A 19,730-nucleotide genomic window follows, 5' to 3' on the forward strand; every position below is an offset into this window, starting at 1 on the left:
AATTTTTTTTTTTCTGGAGAAAGTCTTATTTGTTTTATTTTAGCTACAATAAAATCAATTTTACATTTTATTAAAAACATTTTAAGGTCAAAATTTTTAGCCCCTTTAAGCTAATTTTTTTTGGATAGTCTACAGAACAAACCATGGATTTATTCATGCAAGTTTTACAATAATTTGTTTAATTACCCTAACCTAGAAATGAGTTCCTAAAACAATTATGTTTAGAAATGTGTAGAAAAAACCTTCTCTCCGTTAAACAGAAATTGGGGAAAAAAAAAACAGAGGGGCTAAAAATTTAGGAGGGCTAACAATTCTGACTTCAACTGTAAGTAAATATTTTAAACAATATACATAAGTCGTTGCACACAAATACTTCTTAACTGTCAATAATTTCTCATCTGATTTCTACTTTACTTTAGCATGTTGCTAAACTAATAGTGAAGCATTCTCTGGATTCTCTGGAAATCTGGATTAATTGAACATTTTAACTCGATTACAATTAATGAACAATTATTTTATTTATGTATTTTTTTCCAGTGACAGGTTTTATTATATTCATCTTACAGGTGAAAGATAAAGAGGGCATTACTTGATTTTAAAATAATTTAAGGAAACAAACTATCTACAAATCTATTTAAAATATATGAATATTTATTGAACATCAACGTTGAACAACTGAAATTAAAACACGCATTGCCTGAAACAAACAGTCAAATTTTTAAATAAAGAAAAATTAAATAAATAACATGAAAAATTATTTTTAATGTTTTTCATATTAATAGTAAAAATGAGCATTATCTCTTCTAAATAAAATAATTTGTGTATATTCTGTAAATATTATTTTAAGGAGCAATTTTTTTGCATCTTCTGTAAACAAATATTTTAAAGCAAATAATAATTTTAATGTAATGGAAAATGTGCCATCTTAAGGCATCTCACTTCCAATCATCGTCAATATAGTGCAAAGTAAGCCTCAAAAATGAGTCCACCGTCTGGAACCAACACTTTTTTCATAAGGTAAACCCAAAACAAGTTTTCATATGGAGCTCCTTAGTGGGACTCGACACTTGTAAACACTCGCTTTAACGGACTCTCCCACGACTCTCCACGCTGCCCACACTTGTCACCGCTACCAATAACAGAGCTTGCACTACGCGTCGTCGCGACATGTAGTTAACAGAGCAAGATCACGTGACTCTACATGTGTTAAGGAAAGTAATTTTTAAAATTGACCTAGAAAAATGTTATCAATTATACGTTCTGAATGTCGATTTCGATTGCTTCTTGATTAATCGCCCACCCCTGACACCAAGTAATCAATTTGTTGTTGTTGATGTTATCTAAATTGTAATAAAAACTCATTAAACTATTAGCATATTCATAATCATCTTTTCTTAATCCACCATCTTGGATTTATATATCACTGAACACACTGCATTGCACTTTGGCATTATGCTTTATCTACAAAGAACAAATGTGGTGCTTCCTTAGAAATAGGTTAAAAGGAGATATCAGAGGCAGCATAATTCATTTACCTAAACTTTGCAAGAGCTTTAGCATCGGCCGCGCATCTATGGTGCCTTATAAAGCAGCCTCTAGGGAGCTCGCTAGCTTGAGGAACAGAGCAAATGTAAGGCAATTTTTGGAGCTCATCCATCATCACTTTTTCTGTCAGGAACTGTTGCAATAGCGTTGCAATTTCACCACCATGCAAGTCTTTTTCACATATCAACAATTGCAGATAGCATCACGAACTGAAAAACTTCAGGAAATCGAAACACCAGACGGCTGATTAGCAAACGTCTCCAACATACAGTATATGCAGTAATATACAGACAACACCAGAACCGTTTCTGGAAACACTAGAGTCTAAGTGGCCCGTTACTATACCTGACCTTCTGAATTCATACCTGATAAATCCTCTTTTGTTGCTCCTGCAGACAAAAAGAATTGTATGCATGAAACAGCCAGAGGCAGGTTCACCATTCAACTAGCTGTCTGTCTGTCTTTCTGTCTCACTGCCTGTCTGTCTGTCTGCCAGTCTGTCTGATGAACATGTTACTCGTCTAGCTCCTGGTTTCTGGTTACTCTTCTAGGTTCCTGGGTTTTGATGTTACCTGCTCTCCTTCGGTGAAGACTCGGGTGCCGAAGCTCCATGTAATGGTGGGTGTGGGGTCTCCAGTGGCTTCGCATGTTAATGTGACCTGCTCGTCCATTTCTGTGGTCGTCTGGCTTTCCAAGTATGTGATTTTGGGTTGTACTGAGAGAACAAAACAGACAAGGTTAGATCACTGAGACTTTCTGTCATTGTTTACATAATCCAAACCTACAGTTATTAGCCCTCTGGAATTATTAGCTCCCATGTATATATATATATATATATATATATATATATATATATATATATATATATATATATATATATATATATATATATATATATATATATATATATTTTTTTTTTTTTTTTTGTTTTTTTTTTTACCCAATTTTTTTTTATTGCAAAAAATAATAATAATAATAATTTCCCCATTTCTAAACATCATAGTTTTAATAACTAACTTCTAAGAACTGATTTCTATTATATTTGCCATGATGACAGGACATAATATTTTACTTGATATTTTCTAGATACTAGTATTCAGCTTGAAGTGACATTTAAAGGCTTAACTAGGTTAATTAGGTTAACGAGGCAAGTTAGGGTAATTAGGCAAGTCATAGTATAGTGATGGCTTGTTCTGAAGACAATTGAGGAAAAATATTACTTAATAATATAAAAACATTAAAATGCTCAATTAACACTTTTATTCTAGCCAAAATAAAACAAATAAGACTTTCTCCAGAAGAAAAAAATATTACAGGAAATACTGTGAAAAATTCCTTGCTCTGTTAATCATCATTTGGGAAATAATTTTGGGCTAATAATTTTGACTTCTACCGTGTATTACTTATTTCTTATATGAAACTCAAAAGAGATACTTTGCAGTGATAATTTATATATATGGCATGCAAAGCTATATCAGAAAATGTTCCTCTGCCAGTTTTTGCAAACCTCCCCAAAATAAATAGGTTTTCTATTACAGATTGTTGTTTTAGTTTTGAGGACTTTGAGTATAATCAAACATCCACTATGTTGTCATTATTTGACCTTCCTTGTTTACTGTTTTTGTTTGTAAAAGTTTATTTGATTCAGAGTATGTTTACTAAAAACTGTTTCAAATAAATTTGACATTTGTTATTCGATTTTGGTAATTAATTTGAACAATAGCCTCTTTTCCACTATCTGCCGAACCATTTTTAGGGTGCTTTTACATCTGTAGATAGATTGTTGTGTTCCGATACAGGGATTAAAATTGTTAGAAGGTTGCTTTTATTCTTGGTACGGTTCACTTTAACACAGCAAAGTTTCTAAATGCACCAAAATATAGTTTAACCAAGTCACATACAAGTCAACTCTCCTCAGATTGGTCAGAGGTCCATGGTTTATTTTTCAGAGTCCCGCTCAGCTGTCATGCATCCTTATTTTAATTTATGACAATGATCAATAAGACATTATAAGCAGAAAGCTGTGCTTTAATTTTGAATGGTGACACCCACAGACACTTTAGGCTTTACATTATATAGGGAAATAACAGATAAACAAAGACTGCAGTCAATTTTCTAAACGGATAAACAGCTCTCGTTAACAGTTCAGCATTCTTTCATTTTCATAATCGACATGAAACGCACATTTACCAAAGAGAATGACATCCCACCCTACTCATGATTCTTTCTTCATATAGTCATATATGTCTATTACATTTTCATAATACACTGTGAAATAGCCTGGTTTGTTAGTTCGTTGAATCTTATTGCTTTCTCACTACAATCAATCCGCTCCAGAGTTCATTTCAATTGAGCCAAGACCATCTCATTCAGGCGATCTTGGGCCATTTGTTTTGGCATAGATCAGAGTATTATTGTTAGATTCACATATGCCAAACGAACCACACTAAGGAGGCAAACGCACCACATTTCGAAACAAATGTCTAGGTGTGAATGCTCCCTTAGAATAGTCAGGTTACTCAGGTATGCTTCCAGTTGTATTTCCATGTGGCTCTGGAACGGTTTGGCATGATTACAAATCACTTTTGGGCTAGAATTCTTAACAGAAGCACATTACTTTTTTCTGTCATTTAAGTAACTATAAAAAAAGAAGTCCAAAAAATATCAGAAAAATATCTGATCTTTGTCCATATAGCTGTTTACATTACATTAGCATTGCCAAGGCAGCGACTGACGCATTTGTATTACATTCCAAATAGTTCTGCTATCATCAGCCCCACTCTAGAATATAAAACCACTTCCATGCTCATTTGACCCGATCGGCATAGAATGGAACAGACTGATAGTGGAAAAGATGCCAATGTTGTGTATATCAAAAAAGCATTAAAAGTAAAAGCAGGTTTCAAGGAAAAAGTTTTTTTAAACGTTATCGTTATTGGGTCTGTGTGTCTACAGGAATGTGATTTTGTCAAACATTATGCTGTTAGGAATAAACCAGTACTAAACCAAAACAACAAACGGCAGACTACAGGACTGTATGAGTGTAGACAAGTGTTTCTTTCTAAATTGATATCGCCACCTTCTTGCCTGGCATAAATAGCACAGTTGTCTTTATTTTTTTATGTATTTATGTATTTATGTATTTATTTATTTATTTGTCATTTTTATGAGTCCATATAAATGAGGAACATAATTATGTGTATGCAACATTTTCATGAGTTATGTAAATGTACCCTGATTATGAAAGTTTAATGTTCAATAGATGGTCTAAAACTTTCCCAGGTGAAAGCGTTTTTTAAAACACCTCACAGAGAAAAAAAAAAAACAGTTAGTATATTATTCTTTAAGGTGTAAAAACGATATGTTCATGCAGCCACACATTGTTCCCTGCAGAATAAAACTTTATTTTTTTCCATTGCTGGATTTTTAGCATCAAATATAAAAGAGTACTGTCAAACCTCCAGACTCCGGTGAGACTCTCTTGAATTCTTACCAAAGACTTTAAGGCTAAGTTCTTGTTCGCTCTCCCCAGCTTTGTTCTTAGCAATGCATGTGTAATCTCCCTCGTCCAGCTTTGTCACATCTAGTACTGTCATCTCTGAGCCGTCTTCATTGAAGCTGTATTTGTTTCCGCTCTCCAGTGGAGCATTGTTCCTGAGAGGAAAGAAAGTACTAACATTTAAAACAATATAGCATTAGGGAAGACAAATCTGAACATTTCTTTTCAAAGAGTCTGATCTAAGAGGCAAAACGCGTTGGAAGAATGAGTTGCAGTTGTTAACTACTGTATCAGGAAAACTGATATGCTGACAATTTGAATTATATTTATTCATTTATTCATTCATTTTCTTGTCGGCTTAGTCCCTTTATTAATCCAGGATCGCCACAGCAGAATGAACCGCCTACCCAATTAACCTGTACCGCATGTCTTTGGACTGTGGGGGAAACCGGAGCACCCAGAGGAAACCCACGTGAAGGCAGGGAGAACATGCAAACTCCACACACTGAGCCGAGGTTCGAACCAGCGACCCAGTGACCTCCTTGCTGTGATGCGACAGCACTACCTACTGTGCCACTGCCTCGCCAATTATATTTATATTGTAAAAAAATTAATAAATATATGAACATAATATCTAGTTTGAAAACAAATAATAATGTTCATGATAACAATAGTAATATACATTTAATAAAATTATAATGTTTATTAGTTTCAGCTATAAATAATGTATATTTTTCATTCATTCATTTTCTTTTCGGCTTAGTCTATTTATTAATCTGGGGTTGCCACAGCGAAATGAACCGCCAACTTACCCAGCATATGTTTTATGCAGCGGATGCCCTTTCAGCTGCAACTCAACACTGGGAAACATTCATACACTCTCATTATTATTATTATTATTACTATTATGAACTTGACTTTTTAAATAGAATATTTCACTGTAAAAACGCCAACTTTCAAAAAGTCCTCTGAACAAAGATTAATAAGTTAACTGAATTTAAATATTTTCATTTGAAATGCTGACAAATAATAGTTAGTTTGTTCAACAAATATGGTGCTTCAATGTGAAAAACTTAAAATATTTCGTTGAACTAATACAAAATTCTTAGTTTTGCGTTGATGCGTGCCCTTCTTATGCGCCTTATAAGCTTCTGGCGCATGCGCAATTTACTTCCATAGCTCACTGCAGGGGGTACCTGTCACGTGCGCGCGACAAAACGAACCATCTTTCTTTCTGCGGAGCTACGTGTCAATCGTTTTCATAATCGATTGTATATAATTGTATACATGTTTTTGTGCGATGTGCTACCCATCTGACTGCCCGATCTATTTTACCAGTGTATTAATGATGTGAGAGACCGTGATAGAGCGGTTAAGAGTAGTGGTGGGCAAAGCGAGGCTTCGTGAAACACTGAAACAGTCGAAGCAAATGTGTCGAAGCTTCGAAACGTTTCGAAACCTCACTCTACAGTGACATTTAGTGGTCATTTTTTATATATATTGCACTGAAACAGCTTCAGCAAAGAACGATTGAACAAATTGAGGGATTAAACCCCACTTTGTGAAAATGGAATCCTTCAAGTAACATAGTACAGTGGTTAAGGTGTCAGACATCCATGCAGGAGTAGTAGGTTTCGAAGCCAGTCAGTAGCAGTTGTTTTAAAATGCTTTAGTACCAGTTGGTAATGCTTTGCTCTTGTATCGTTTTGTTTCAACATTGGTCTGATATCCGAATAAACAATTTGTGAATAAATATGTCTTGTTTTTGTCTTAAAACAGGGTTGTTGCTAGATCAAAAACGGTGGCCTGAAGTTATCAAGAATTATTTATATTATTCATTAAATTTCCCATTTATTGTATTTTATTAATGTCTACCCAAACCCTAAACCCAACCATACTGTAAAAATATTTATTATTGTTTTAAAGTGTTACAAAAATGATGCTAAATTGATGGCGTAACTGTAGCTGTATCCTATTTAGGCTACACAAAACAGAAACATGATTAAAATACATAAAACCATGATTTCAAAGTCGGGATTTGAACCCAAAACATCATGCTAAGCATAGAATCAATAAGCAAACCCACAGTGCTCTAAGCCATTTGAGACAGAGATAATTTGGAGACCTTGGCAGTCAAATTAGGATTCACCAGGTCTCGAAACGTTTCTAAGCTGATCGATGCTTTGAATCGCTTTAGTCACGTGACTAGGTGTTTCGAAACACTTTAGTCACGTGACTTGGGTGCTTCGGATCATGCTTCGGTGCAGTGATTCGAAACACTTGCGCTTCGGGATCTCGACACTGTGTCAAAACATCAGTTTCACGTCAGCCATCCCTAGTTAAGAGCAGGCCAACGACGTTTCTGCTAAATCATAGGTATGTATGTCTTTTTTTGTTGTCATCTAACGTTATATTATTTGATATGTTGGCTTTGATGTGCGCGTGTATCCTAATACGGAACTATTTGTTATAATTTAGCCGTGAGTTACTTGTTTCGTGCACTTGGTTTTGGCTATTTACATCAATAAAAGTTTAGAGTGAATGTATTTGAAACAAATAGCGATTTCAATCGAGTCATTTGCTTTAATAACTCACGATTAATACAATGAGTATCATATAACATACCAGATCAGGTATCCAAGTCAAATATAACATTATGTCCTGTTTATCTAGATTGCTGTCAGCATTGCGCACATCATAACCTTTTTTCCCTTCGAACCAGAGCCAGTGGAACAAACGGTGACGTGTTTAACTGTGTAATTTGTGTGAAAATCGTGTGATTTTCATGTAATTCATTGCTTGATTTGTTAGCTCGACTAAATGTCTATCATATTCAGACCAACTTGCTTTAACAGTCAGCTAGCTTTTATTTACATAAAAAATATAAAGGGCTAAATATATATTTTTCTTTCTTTTTGCTCAAAAGGACTGAAATATTGACAATGACATAATTCAATGCAAGATTTCCTTGAGGAGGTGAGACTTGTTATCATCAGTGAAATTTGACGGTCATTCACCAGCAGATGCAAGAAACCTTTTCTCTTTGCCCAAAAGAAGTTGTTGAGATTTAGCCAGGAAGAAATTAGAGAGAGATAACCTGGACTTTAAGGAAGAGGTAAGTCACTATATTGCAATTGCTTTGGTTTCATTCAAGGTAGTAATGATAATGCTAAAAATAACAAACAACATTATTATTATAGGTAATTCAAAATACATCTGTATTCAGCATTTGAACATTTAAATATTTACATTTACATATATATATATATATATATATATATATATATATATATATATATATATATATATATATATATATATATATATATATATATATATATGTGTAAAAATTAATATGTATGTTTTTTTTTAATATTGTAGATCTGCACAGAGTTTTCTCAGATCTGTAATGTAGATCTCCTGAGACAGTTAATCGAGTGACTTGATAAATATACAGCACCTCTCCTGAAACTCTACAGAAAAAGAAGGGATTCAATGGGTCCAGAGATGGATACGACTTTAAACAAGATGGATGAGCAGGTACTCATTAAGATTTTTTTTTTCTTATACACCCGTCTGATGTTTTTAACATGTGCAACATATTTTGTCCTGTTAAGAATTTCATGCTCAGGTAATACAGTCTAATAAAACGTAATTGCAACAATTTAATTGTCCAGCCCTTTTGCATTAATTTTAATTGTGTCAAGTTGTGTTTTGATTGTGAGATGGAAGTAAGATAAATAACAGATGTTTCACTTGTTTTGAGTGACCATTTCAAATGAATACATTCAAAGAGGAAAATAGAAAATAATAGCTGTAGTTTTTAACTCAAAGTAATTGTCACATGAAACTAAACATTTTTCTAAATTTGCCAACACAACCATTATCAAATTCCATTGTATGGAAACCACAAAATTCTTTTTTAAAAATAAAGCCATGTGTTTTTTCAACAGCATGAATAAAATACTATGCTCATTTAAATGTACTAAGTACATTTTTACTTACAAAACAATAAGATTGTAAAACACCCTTTGTAAATGACTTTCCTTTAGGTCACTGATATTGTCACCGATCGAGAAAGAGCAGCTCTTGAGGGATTGCCAATTTTTCTTCGTAAAAATTCTGCTTGCTTTCTCAAGATATGTCTGGTAAGTTACCCATTTTCATACCCTATTCTACATTTATTAGTCTGCTTGGTAACACTTTTAATAGCTGCACGCTATAAATAATTTATTTAGTATTAGCGAATAGTTAATTTATTTTCTGTTAAGCATAACTCTACATGAAGTGCTCAATGATTGTATTTTTTTTAACTTTAATGATTCATTTGTATTACTAATTTAAGTATTGCATTATTTACAAACCAGTTATTTAAGAATAGTTGGTGTTTTTAAGATCATTCAGAATGCTTAAGTACACGATTAATAAACTATTCAAATTAACATTTAAATATCCTAATATTAAGGTATGTAATAATAGTTACTTTGTATGTTAGTATATGCTTTATGAGCTTAACTTCATCCAGTTGTGACCTAATCTAAAGTGAGGACTATTTATGCTTTATAAATCCCTTATGAATGACAATTAAAGGCTCAGTTATATTCTAAACAGGACAATAAACAACTTTCACAATTGAAACTGTATTAAATAAAAGTAAATCTTTGCAATTTTATGTAAAATAAAAGTTAAAAAAATTGCTAAATATTAAAAAGTTGTCAATATATTGTTCAATTATTATATATTATAGACTATTCAAAGTGTTACTGTTTGTATGTACGAAAGTATTACATGTTTTTATTTTCTTTGCATAATAGTAATAACATTAATAAGTAGTAATTAATATTACACATCAATTAATTTTCCCATTACTTAATCTCCTATAAGGACACAGACCCTGAAGACCACAGCACCAGAGATTAAAGGATTGGAATCTTCACTGTGGTGGAAGATGATAATGGCACTTCTGCATCCCTGCAATATGTGATGAACCTCGCTAAAATCTTGGAGGAGGCCATAGTACTTCAGGATATCACACATCTGCCTGCAGCCTTCGCTTACTTGTTCAGCCTCTTGTATAGACTGAATATGGAACACCCAAAAGAACTCAAATATACTTTTTAAGTGATTCAGCATGTTTTATGGAGGTTGGTGGCACATGATCTGCGAGAGTTCAGTTCATTCATTCATTCATTTTCTTTTCGGCTTAGTCCCTTTATTAATCTGGGGTCGCCACAGCGCAATGAACTTGTTTTACGCAGCGTATGCCCTTCCGGCTGCAACCCATCTCTGGAAAACATCCATACACACTCATTCACACATACACTACGGACAATTTTAGCCTACCCAATTCACCTGTGCCACACGTCTTTGGACTGTGGGGGAAACCGGAGAACCCAAAGGAAACCCACGTGAACGCAGGGAGAACATTCAAACTCCACACAGTAACGGCAACTGACCCGTGACCACTTCCTAATGTGCCACTGTTTCAATGTTTTGAGGTCTGTTTTTGGACTTTATGTACTTTGTTGACAAAAGTGCAGTACACTTTAAAGACTGTATGAATGGAGTGGCTTTTAGGGTTTACTCTGATTAGATGATTTTATATTCACCTGGTTTGAGGGTTTAGACACACTAATAGCTTGGTTTTAGTAAGGTTGCCAGTTATTTTATGTTGAGGCAGTGTACAATCTTTTCAAATCTGGAAACATTCAGTACTAGTTGTGTACAAACTAGCCCAATGCTGAACACGGCTAATGTCAAATGCTGATTTTGTATGCAAATGTTTTGGATTGTGATTTGAACACAGTTAAAAATAAAAAAAGTGAATTGACTATTCTTGTGTATTTAATTTGAATCCTAAAAATTAATAGTAAATGCATAATGAATCAGTTTGTTTTATTTTGTTCAGTAAACTAAAAAAATCTTGTTGGGTAAACATAATCATTTTTGTTCAGTAAACAAAAGATCTTGTTGAATAAACGTGAAAATTTTTGTTCAGCAAACAAAAGATCTTGTTGAGTAAACATGATAATATTTGTTCAGCAAACAAAAATATCTTGTTGGGTGAACATGACATTTTTTGTTCAGCAAACAAAAATATCCTGTTGGTTGAACATGATATTTTTTGTTCAGCAAACAAAAATGTCTTGTTGAATGAACATGATATTTTTTGTTCAGCAAACAAAAATATCCTGTTGGTTGAACATGATATTTTTTGTTCAGCAAACAAAAATATCTTGTTGGGTGAACATGATACTTTTTGTTCAGAGAACTAAAGAATTCAACAAAATATTTTGAGTTCACTGGTCTTCAAACCCTGTTTGTTGAGTTAACTCAAAAAGCTATGTGTGATAGGTTGCCTAATTATTTTAAGTTTACTCAACTTTTTTTTTTACAGTGTTGAACTAACCTGCATTTCTGAAGTTTTCTGAACAATTCTAAATTCAGAAAAACACATTTTGCAACATTCACTAAACAAGTTTATAAAACCGCTGAAAAAAAAACTGTAGAAAGCAAACCGGAAACACTGTCAGCTAACCTGTGTGTCAGAGCTGCGTGTCTTCCTTTCTACCTTTATTTGCCCCTCTATTAGTGATCTTTGTCCAGACGCTCTTGAATTCATTGGATTCCTGACATGGTGGCGATCGCTTGATTTAAGGTCAAACAGGTAATAAATATACCATAACCCTTGTCAGAGAAGAGGAGCTGAGTTATTTTGAGACAAATAAACACCTCCTCCTCCCCATCCCCCCCAAACACGAGTGAACAAAAGATCCTTCAGGCGTGCTGTATCATCCCGAGGGATTCGTGTCTCTCCGAAAGCAGAAAGACAGTTCGAACTCCCGCTGAGAACACAACAGCAGCTGAGGAGAGACTCGTACTTTTAAACTACTAATGGTGTGTTCTTCTATTCTATGTCATCCAAAGAAGTTCTTTATTTATTCAGAGGCCTATTCGTCTGGCTTTGAACGCCTAATAAAAAACACACATGAGGAGGTGCGGCAAAACCCACTGTACAGTAGTGTTTTGTTTCTGCTAGGTTGATTTTGGAGGAAGATCTCTGGCTTACCGTCTCCAGGTCACTATGGGCTCAGGGAATCCATCAGGATCACAGGCCAGAAGAGTTGAGAAACCCATGTCGGCAGTGGCGTTCGTTTCCGCTTGACGGATCCTTATAGTGGGTAGAACTGAGAAGAAAAGAAAATTGCAGGTTTTAAATGTAGAGCTGAATAAACTGCTTTCTTACCTATCTACACTCATACTTTTTTTTTACTAAAAGTAAAACACTTAAAGGGGCTACATGTAAAAATCTGTATGCCCTAATTACATTTTTATAGCCAATGTGAGAGCAGCTTGTGATGAAACTTCAACAGACTTGAAACTAAATTAGAAACAAATACTTAACACAGTGTTCAAGATAATTTTGTACTATAACAACAACAGTCTGAAATAAGTGGATCTATATACAGCATGCACTTTATAATTTAACAATTATAGCAGTATTAATTTAATTAGATCTGTCAGCAACATACTGTCAATTAATTGCAGAGCTTGTGCAAACAAATCTGAATAGCTATGATCTTAACTGCTGTTCACCGCTGGGAGTTTTTGGTAGCGTTTATTTTAGAATTGTAATATTTTGACACACAATTCATTGGACTATAGTTTCAGATTTCAAAACAGCAAACCCAGAGATTGTCCTTTTCACTCTCCTGTCGTTGTGTGTAAGGCAAGGCAAGGAAAGCCAAGATTATTTATATAGCACATTTCATACACCATCATAATTCAAAGCGCTTTACATAAAAGATAAAAAGGAAAATAATTAAAAGCATGAAAAATGATTAGAAACAGATTAAAATGTGTTAAAACAGGCTATAAAAGAATGAAAAAGAAAGACATAGGAGTACATTAGTGTACATTACAGTACAATAGGAGTACATTAGTGTACATAGAGTTTGAGCATGCAAAATTCAGTTGGCTGGTTCTGCGAAAAGGGGCGGGATTACACAATATGATGGCATGCTGATAAAATGAGTAATTGCTTCATATTTTCAATTTCTGTACAGAAAGGCCATGTTTAGATTTTTTTATTCGTCTCATTTCCAGTCAATGGATCAAAAAGTGTAACATAACCACGCCTTTACACTGTTAGCAAGCTCTCACTTTTGCAACCCAATCTCATTCTGGAAACGTAGCCCTGCGGACGTTTCTGGAGACCGCGATTTACGTGGCCGGAGGTACGTGTGGCCGCATTTTGTTTTTTTATCGAGCAAACGCTGCGGGGCGGTGTGACGCCGCTCCGCTCCTCCTCTACGCACTCGACGGCTGACGGCTCACCTTCGTGAGGAGGGCTTTCCTGCCTTAACCAGTTTGTCCACTTAGCTCGCAGCGTTACGTCGGCAGAGCGGAGGCCCGGAGGGAGAAGGAGCCGGCCACGGCGATGTCCGGGGAAGAGCAGTTCCAGAAATCAGGTAAGATGAAAAACAGAATCCAAAAAAAATAAAAGAAAACGAGTTTGCGATGGGGCGAGATCCGAAAACGCGGACAAAATCGGACGAGGGCTTTTGCTTTTTTTTCTGGACGGCTTTTGCAAATCGTCGCTTGGGTTTAGGGAAGGAGGAGGAGGAGGAGGAGTACCGCCTAGTCGATCGTTCAGTCGGTCAGCCAGTCAGTTGGACGGACGGTCACTCTACAGCAGCCTCCGGCGGCTTTTCACGCGAGAACAGCGCGGGCGCAAAAGGTGCGTGCTCCCGAGAGGCATCCGAGACGCGAAAAAGTGTGCACATCGGCCTCTCGTGGATTTGCAAAAACAAAAGCTGCTCGAATACGTACCTCCCGGGACGTATTTCGCAGCCTCCAGAAACGTTCCCGGGGCTACGTTTCCACAATGAGCCCGGGTTGCACTTTTGGGGATTTACACCTTGACCACAATGAACTACAAACAAAAAAATTGTATCATTGGAAAAAGACACTTTGGGCTCTGTTTTTAGTCACAAAGTCTAAAGTGCATGGTGCAAAAGCATTAAGGGCGTGTCTAACAGGGTTAACAGGGTCTAACAGGGTTGTACCTATTCTCTTAATGAGTTATGGGTGTGTTTTGAGTATAACGTGCATTAAACTAATGAGAGCATCCCACATTCCCTTTCAGTTCCAATGCACCATGGCACATTTGTATTTACATGGCGGACTTTGTAAAAGGAAAAACTGAAGGCTTTTACTAGTGAGAAAAGTTAAACAGACCATCTGCAATGCAAGGATGAAGAACGATCCATTTGGCCTCTTTACTTTCTTTTTACTTTTACTATTTACTTTCGTGGAGTAAGGGAAAGGTGTTGTAAGCACTCCACTGAAAACATCCATTAGCCTACATATTTAATTTAGCTTGTTAAGCACAAAGATTTGTTTCAAAATTATTTCTAAATTAAATTTTAATTTCTAGCAAACAAATAAATTAATGAATAACAGAGTGTGGTCAAAAAGCGGAGTTATATCCACAAACACATCCTTTTCTTTTGCCCCATATGGTAATGCAGACGCCAAGTGTATAATAGGGCCCTTTGAGCATTACTATGGCCACTAGACTCACTATGGTCACTATGGTTTATTTTAAAGTTTCATGCTCAAAAACATAAAAGTTATACATTATAAAAAAATATATATATATAAAAAAAAGTCATCTGTGTCTCAACAAAAGATTCAGAATTCTGCATACTTTAAATAAATATATAAATATATATTGTACATACTGTATATATAAATACATACTGTATCTACTTTTTAATCTAATCTGAGCTTAAGGCAACATTGTACTGTTATGAAATAAACTAATATATAAGCAACATTTGAATGCTATTTATTTAACACATTGATAATCAAAAGAGTTTTAATTAAATGCAGTTTAATCAGGTATCAAGTTTTATATATGTGTATAAATTCACTTTCTGCCTTCAGGCAACTATGTACCATTCCAAAACAAGAAAATGTTTCACACGTTACTGAATTTTAAATGCCAGGATGTGAACCTCTCTTAAAATACCAATATAAATATGCACCTAATGAAAAAAAAAAGAAGTATACTACCTACACAACACATTTGACTCAATTGGGTTACAGTGTTCCCTCAAGCCTCAAAATGCACAGTTTCATACATTTATCATTACATTTATTTGAAACACATCTTTACTCTTTTACAAATGAGAATCAAATACCGATTTTGATGAAAAAGACAGTAACTCTTCTCAAAGGTTCACTTTGATCATATACAAAAAGAAAATATGGCACTGCAGCACATCTAACACCTGCTGATAAAGGCTGCCAATGGATAATATAACCTTTTTTAGGTTCTGTCTGCAGATATTTAGCCCTCCTCTTTTGACAAAAAGCCACTCACAGATTGCAGCTATGGCCCGCACTGTGGTCACTCAAGCAGGACTAAACATCAACATAAAGATAACCCATTACGGATTCAAATTAGACTCATACAAGAAAAAACAAACGCAAACACAGACATAAGAGGTGAAATTATATTACCGGGTTTACCGCAGGAAGGAAATAGGCAAATAAGAATGAAATCAAAAAGGAGATGAGATGAAAATGTCTGTGGAGCAGCTTGACAACAGCTACTTCAAAAACTGTCTGATCCTCAACACAAAACACTGAGCTTTATACTCCACCTCAACAAAAACACAGCTGCTGATCAAATACCCAGCTCAGAATCATGATATCTTGTTTTAGCTAATCAAAAGAGCTTTTATTAACTGGTTAATGCTATGCTAAACAAGTAGCCTAAGCTTTAAAACACTTTCTTTTCGCTAGTTAGCTCTATCCAAAGCTGTTAGCATGCAAACATACAAACCAGAGGGAAATGTTTATTTAACTAACTAGGCCAAGGGTGCTCAAACTTGGTCCTGGAGGGTCGGTGTCCTGGAGAGTTTAGCTCCAACCCTAATCAAACACTTCTGAATCAGCTAATTGACCTTAAAATACTAGAAACTTCCAGGCAGGCATGTTGAAGCAAGTTGTAGCAGGACGCCTGCCCTCAAAGACCAAGTTTGGGCACCCCTAAACTAAGCAATCTGTGTTTGCGAAGGCCCTGTTTACACTAATAAATTTTAGTTTTAAAACGCATAACTTTTGCTACGATTAGCTTTTTGCTATGATTTGCCTTCCGTCCACACTACCCCAGAGTTTTCAAGCCCTGACAATGGAGCGTTTTGAAAACGCTGAAGAGGCCATTTTGGTTTTGGTTTGCTGCTCCGTGTCAGTGTGGATGGGGGAAAATGAATATATCTGAAAATGGAGGCGTGGTCGCAGACATTCGCTAACCTGAATGGGATTTTTATTAATATTAAGTGCACAAAGTTTAGGGTTTATCACTTTCCTTGTAAGTTCAGACTTCACAAGTTTGATATGGAAAACAAACTCCCGAGGACACGTCGGGTAAATCTTCAAAGGGAACAGTGTACATCATTCACATAACCCTGGCTACATTGTTTCACTTTCTTAACAATAAAATTAAAACATGATATAAGGAACAGCCTATTTTCATTTTGATATCAACAATTTAACATATAGCAAAATGTTGAGGCGTCGTGTAGCTACATATTTTTATGACCATCATCTTTATGCATATTTATGACAAAACGGACCCTATGACATAACTGCTTCCTTTCATTTTCATTGAATATCAAAAGTTTTAATCATCAATAATTGCAATAAATAATAAAATAAGTTTATGCAATATAGGAAATAAAGGCAAGCAGCCAGTCTAATGTGCAGAATTGGTGTATATGGTTACATAAATTAATATATTAACTTTTCTTTGCGCTCAGCCAAAACATGTTAACTGAGCATAAATAATAGATTCAAAAGACAGAACAGTTGTTAGATAAAGAGAATATGAATTAAATATCACATTTAACAACTATAGGTGGTTCATTCCGCTGTGGTGACCACGATGAATGAATGAATTTACAACTATAGTGAGGTAGATCCTTGATGAGCTCGCCTTGGTAGAGCTCTCACCTGGGCAGTTGTCCTTAACGCACCCGCTGACTGCCTGGGCTTAGATGTCCATATACGCTGAAGAGCATGCCAGGGTGTGTGTGTGATCACGGGATGTGCGTTTTCAGTGGTATAGTGTGGATGGAGATCTTTTCAGAAACGCTAGGTGAAACGCCAGTGTGGATGTGGATTGTTTTCATTCTAAAAACACTGCTTTAAAACTAAAACGTATTAGTGTAAAAGGGGTCTAAGTAACTTGTAAAAAAATATAAATGGCTAATTATATCATTCAAATCATTCAATTATTTCAAATTATTTTAAATTTGAGTGAAACAGGATATTTTATCATTGATAAAGAAAAAAAGCTTTATATATATATATATATATATATATATATAATGTTTCAAATTAATAAATATAACTAGTCAGGAAATTATATATTAATTTGCTTATCTGAATTGATTTATACAGAACTGTTGAATTTATTTACACTATTTAAGCATATTAAATACCTAAGTATTAATGTACATATTAAGAATATTATATGCAATTGTAATTAAATGGCCTAAAAATGAAAAGCAATTCATTCATTCATTTATTTTCTTGTCGGCTTAGTCCCTTTATTAATCCGGGATCACCACAGCGTAATGAACCGCCAACTTATCCAGCACATTTTTATGCAGCGGATGACCTTCCAGCCACAACCCATCTCTGGGAAACATCCACATTCACACACATACTTATACACTATGGACAATTTAGCCTACTCAATTCACCTGTACCGCATGTCTTTGGACTGTGGGGGAAACCGGAGCAGGAAGAACAGGCAAACTCCACACAGAAACGCCAACTGAGCCGGGGCTCAAACCAGCAACCTTCTTGGTGAGAGGCGACAGCACTACCTGCTGCGCCAATGCGTCGCCTATAGAACTACAACGCTGCTTTGCCGAAACCAAGGGGCAAACCAGGGACCCTTAGATCTTCAATCTAATGCTCTCCCAACTGAGCTATTTTGGCTGCCATGACATCTTACATAGTATTTTTTTTCTGTAGAAAAGTTATTGAATTACCCATTATCTGTTTACTTTAATTACAGTATCTAGTAACTAATTATTAGCTATTTAGTTGTTTGTTGATAAACTGAAGGATTGCCATGACCTATTCAGTGTACCACAACAATGAACAGCTCTAAAAAGACTCTACTTTTTACCACTGCAAAAGACATTTTAAATATAAAAACTTTTTTTTTTCCACTATAAAGTACATTTAATCATTTGACAGTGTTGTCTGAATGTTAAACGCTGTTAATTGAACCACTGAATGCATTAAATAAACTATTTTTAAGGCTTTTTAATAACATATTTATATATATATATATTTGGATAAATGGCTAAAAACATTGCATATAAGTCATTTGAGACAGCATGGAAACAGTGGAATAGCTCTTGATTATTAGTTTCTGCTGGGATCTGAAATGTCCACATTTTGAGTCCTACAGGTACAATAAAGCGAACAAGAGCTCACCGTTCACAACCACTTTAATGCTGCGGAAGTCAACCTCTCCACGGGCTTTAATACGACCCTCACAAGTGTACACTCCCTCGTCAGTCTTCCTGATCCCTCGGATTTGGAGATGGTTGTTACTCAAAGTCTTGAAACGAACTGTAGAACAGAACAAGGGCGAATTGATTTTGTGCGGGATTGAACAGATGTCTGCAAATTGCGCATTAAAATCATATGCAGATTTAACAAGTATTTCATCTGTTATCACAAGGATTAATAAAGAGCCGCATTTGCCAGGAACAAGCATTAATGATCTCATCAATTTATTAAAGCATGAAAACAGAGCAAATTAATCACTCTTATTTGATGTGAATGACTTACCATCTTTATCAAACTGGATCTTAGCACCTTTATATTTCCAGAGGACTGTGGGTGGAGGTGAGCTTATGACATCACACACAATAATGGCGTTGTCCCCTTCGGTGAACTCTTGAGGTGATGGGACATTTGTGAAGGTAATTTTTTCTGGGGGGAAAAACAGCAGCAATTTAGCTGCAACTTCAATTCATCATGCAATCATTCCTTTTTTCTTTGTATTGTTGTTGTCTACAGCAAGATAAGTCATCATCTAAAATGAAGTCTCCTCAGAAGCATCATCAAAGGTTGTTTTGTACACTCTCATTTTTTCATGAATATTTTCTTATTTCCTGCTGCAACCAGCTTCAGAAATGATATTGTTTTGTGTAGAGGCAATCTTTGGCCCTTAAATGAAATGAACGGATTATAATTAATTTATTAATGAATTTAATGTTTTCTTTACCATTAAAACATTACAATTAACAAATTACCTCAATACAAAATTCAAAATAGTTAAAACAATGTTTAAACATGTATATTTGACTTTTTTTTAAAAGGTAAGAGCTATTAATAGTATGATAATGATTACTGATTAGTAGAATACACATTTATTATTTTTATTATTATTATTATTATTATTATTATTATTATTATTAATACGTCTACACTAACAAAATATGCCAGTCAATGATGTTAGTCTGATCCTAGTTATACAATAAATCCCATTGTAATCATTGACTGAAGTTAGGGAATAAGTCTCATACTTGCATTGCTTCTAACAAAAATTTATCATGAAATATTATTAAACTTAGTTATTTCTTTT

The 19,730-nt window shown here is 34.9% G+C and overlaps 2 protein-coding genes and 1 long non-coding RNA gene across 53 annotated transcripts in view; 1 reads left to right on the forward strand and 2 right to left on the reverse strand.

Annotated features, from left to right (window-relative positions):
* Positions 1-19,730, reverse strand: part of LOC147840601 (uncharacterized) — a 570,564-nt gene that overhangs the window by 214,062 nt on the left and 336,772 nt on the right. The gene's annotated exons all lie outside the window — the stretch shown is intronic.
* The window catches only part of ncam1b (neural cell adhesion molecule 1b), a 220,620-nt gene that overhangs the window by 102,876 nt on the left and 98,014 nt on the right, over positions 1-19,730 (reverse strand). For 30 of the 51 annotated variants that reach the window (XR_015508319.1, XR_015508318.1, XR_015508312.1 and 27 more), the window contains 5 exon segments: positions 18,932-19,075; positions 18,572-18,709; positions 12,114-12,231; positions 5,039-5,199; positions 2,118-2,260 (listed from right to left, as the gene is read on the reverse strand). Coding sequence is in view for 13 of the 51 variants with exons in the window: in XM_087282357.1 (XP_087138483.1) it covers positions 2,118-2,260; positions 5,039-5,199; positions 12,114-12,231; positions 18,572-18,709; positions 18,932-19,075 (704 nt within the window). In the remaining 38 variants the exon portion in view is untranslated. 51 annotated transcript variants of the gene reach the window in all.
* On the forward strand, positions 7,321-8,558 carry LOC147840603 (uncharacterized). Its single transcript, XR_015509320.1, has 3 exons — positions 7,321-7,420; positions 7,971-8,159; positions 8,426-8,558. It is a non-coding gene; the product is annotated as an uncharacterized LOC147840603 (long non-coding RNA).

Source organism: Danio rerio, chromosome 15 (genome assembly GCF_052040795.2).
Source record: "Danio rerio strain M-AB ecotype USA chromosome 15, GRCz13ab, whole genome shotgun sequence".
Taxonomy (NCBI): domain Eukaryota; kingdom Metazoa; phylum Chordata; class Actinopteri; order Cypriniformes; family Danionidae; genus Danio; species Danio rerio.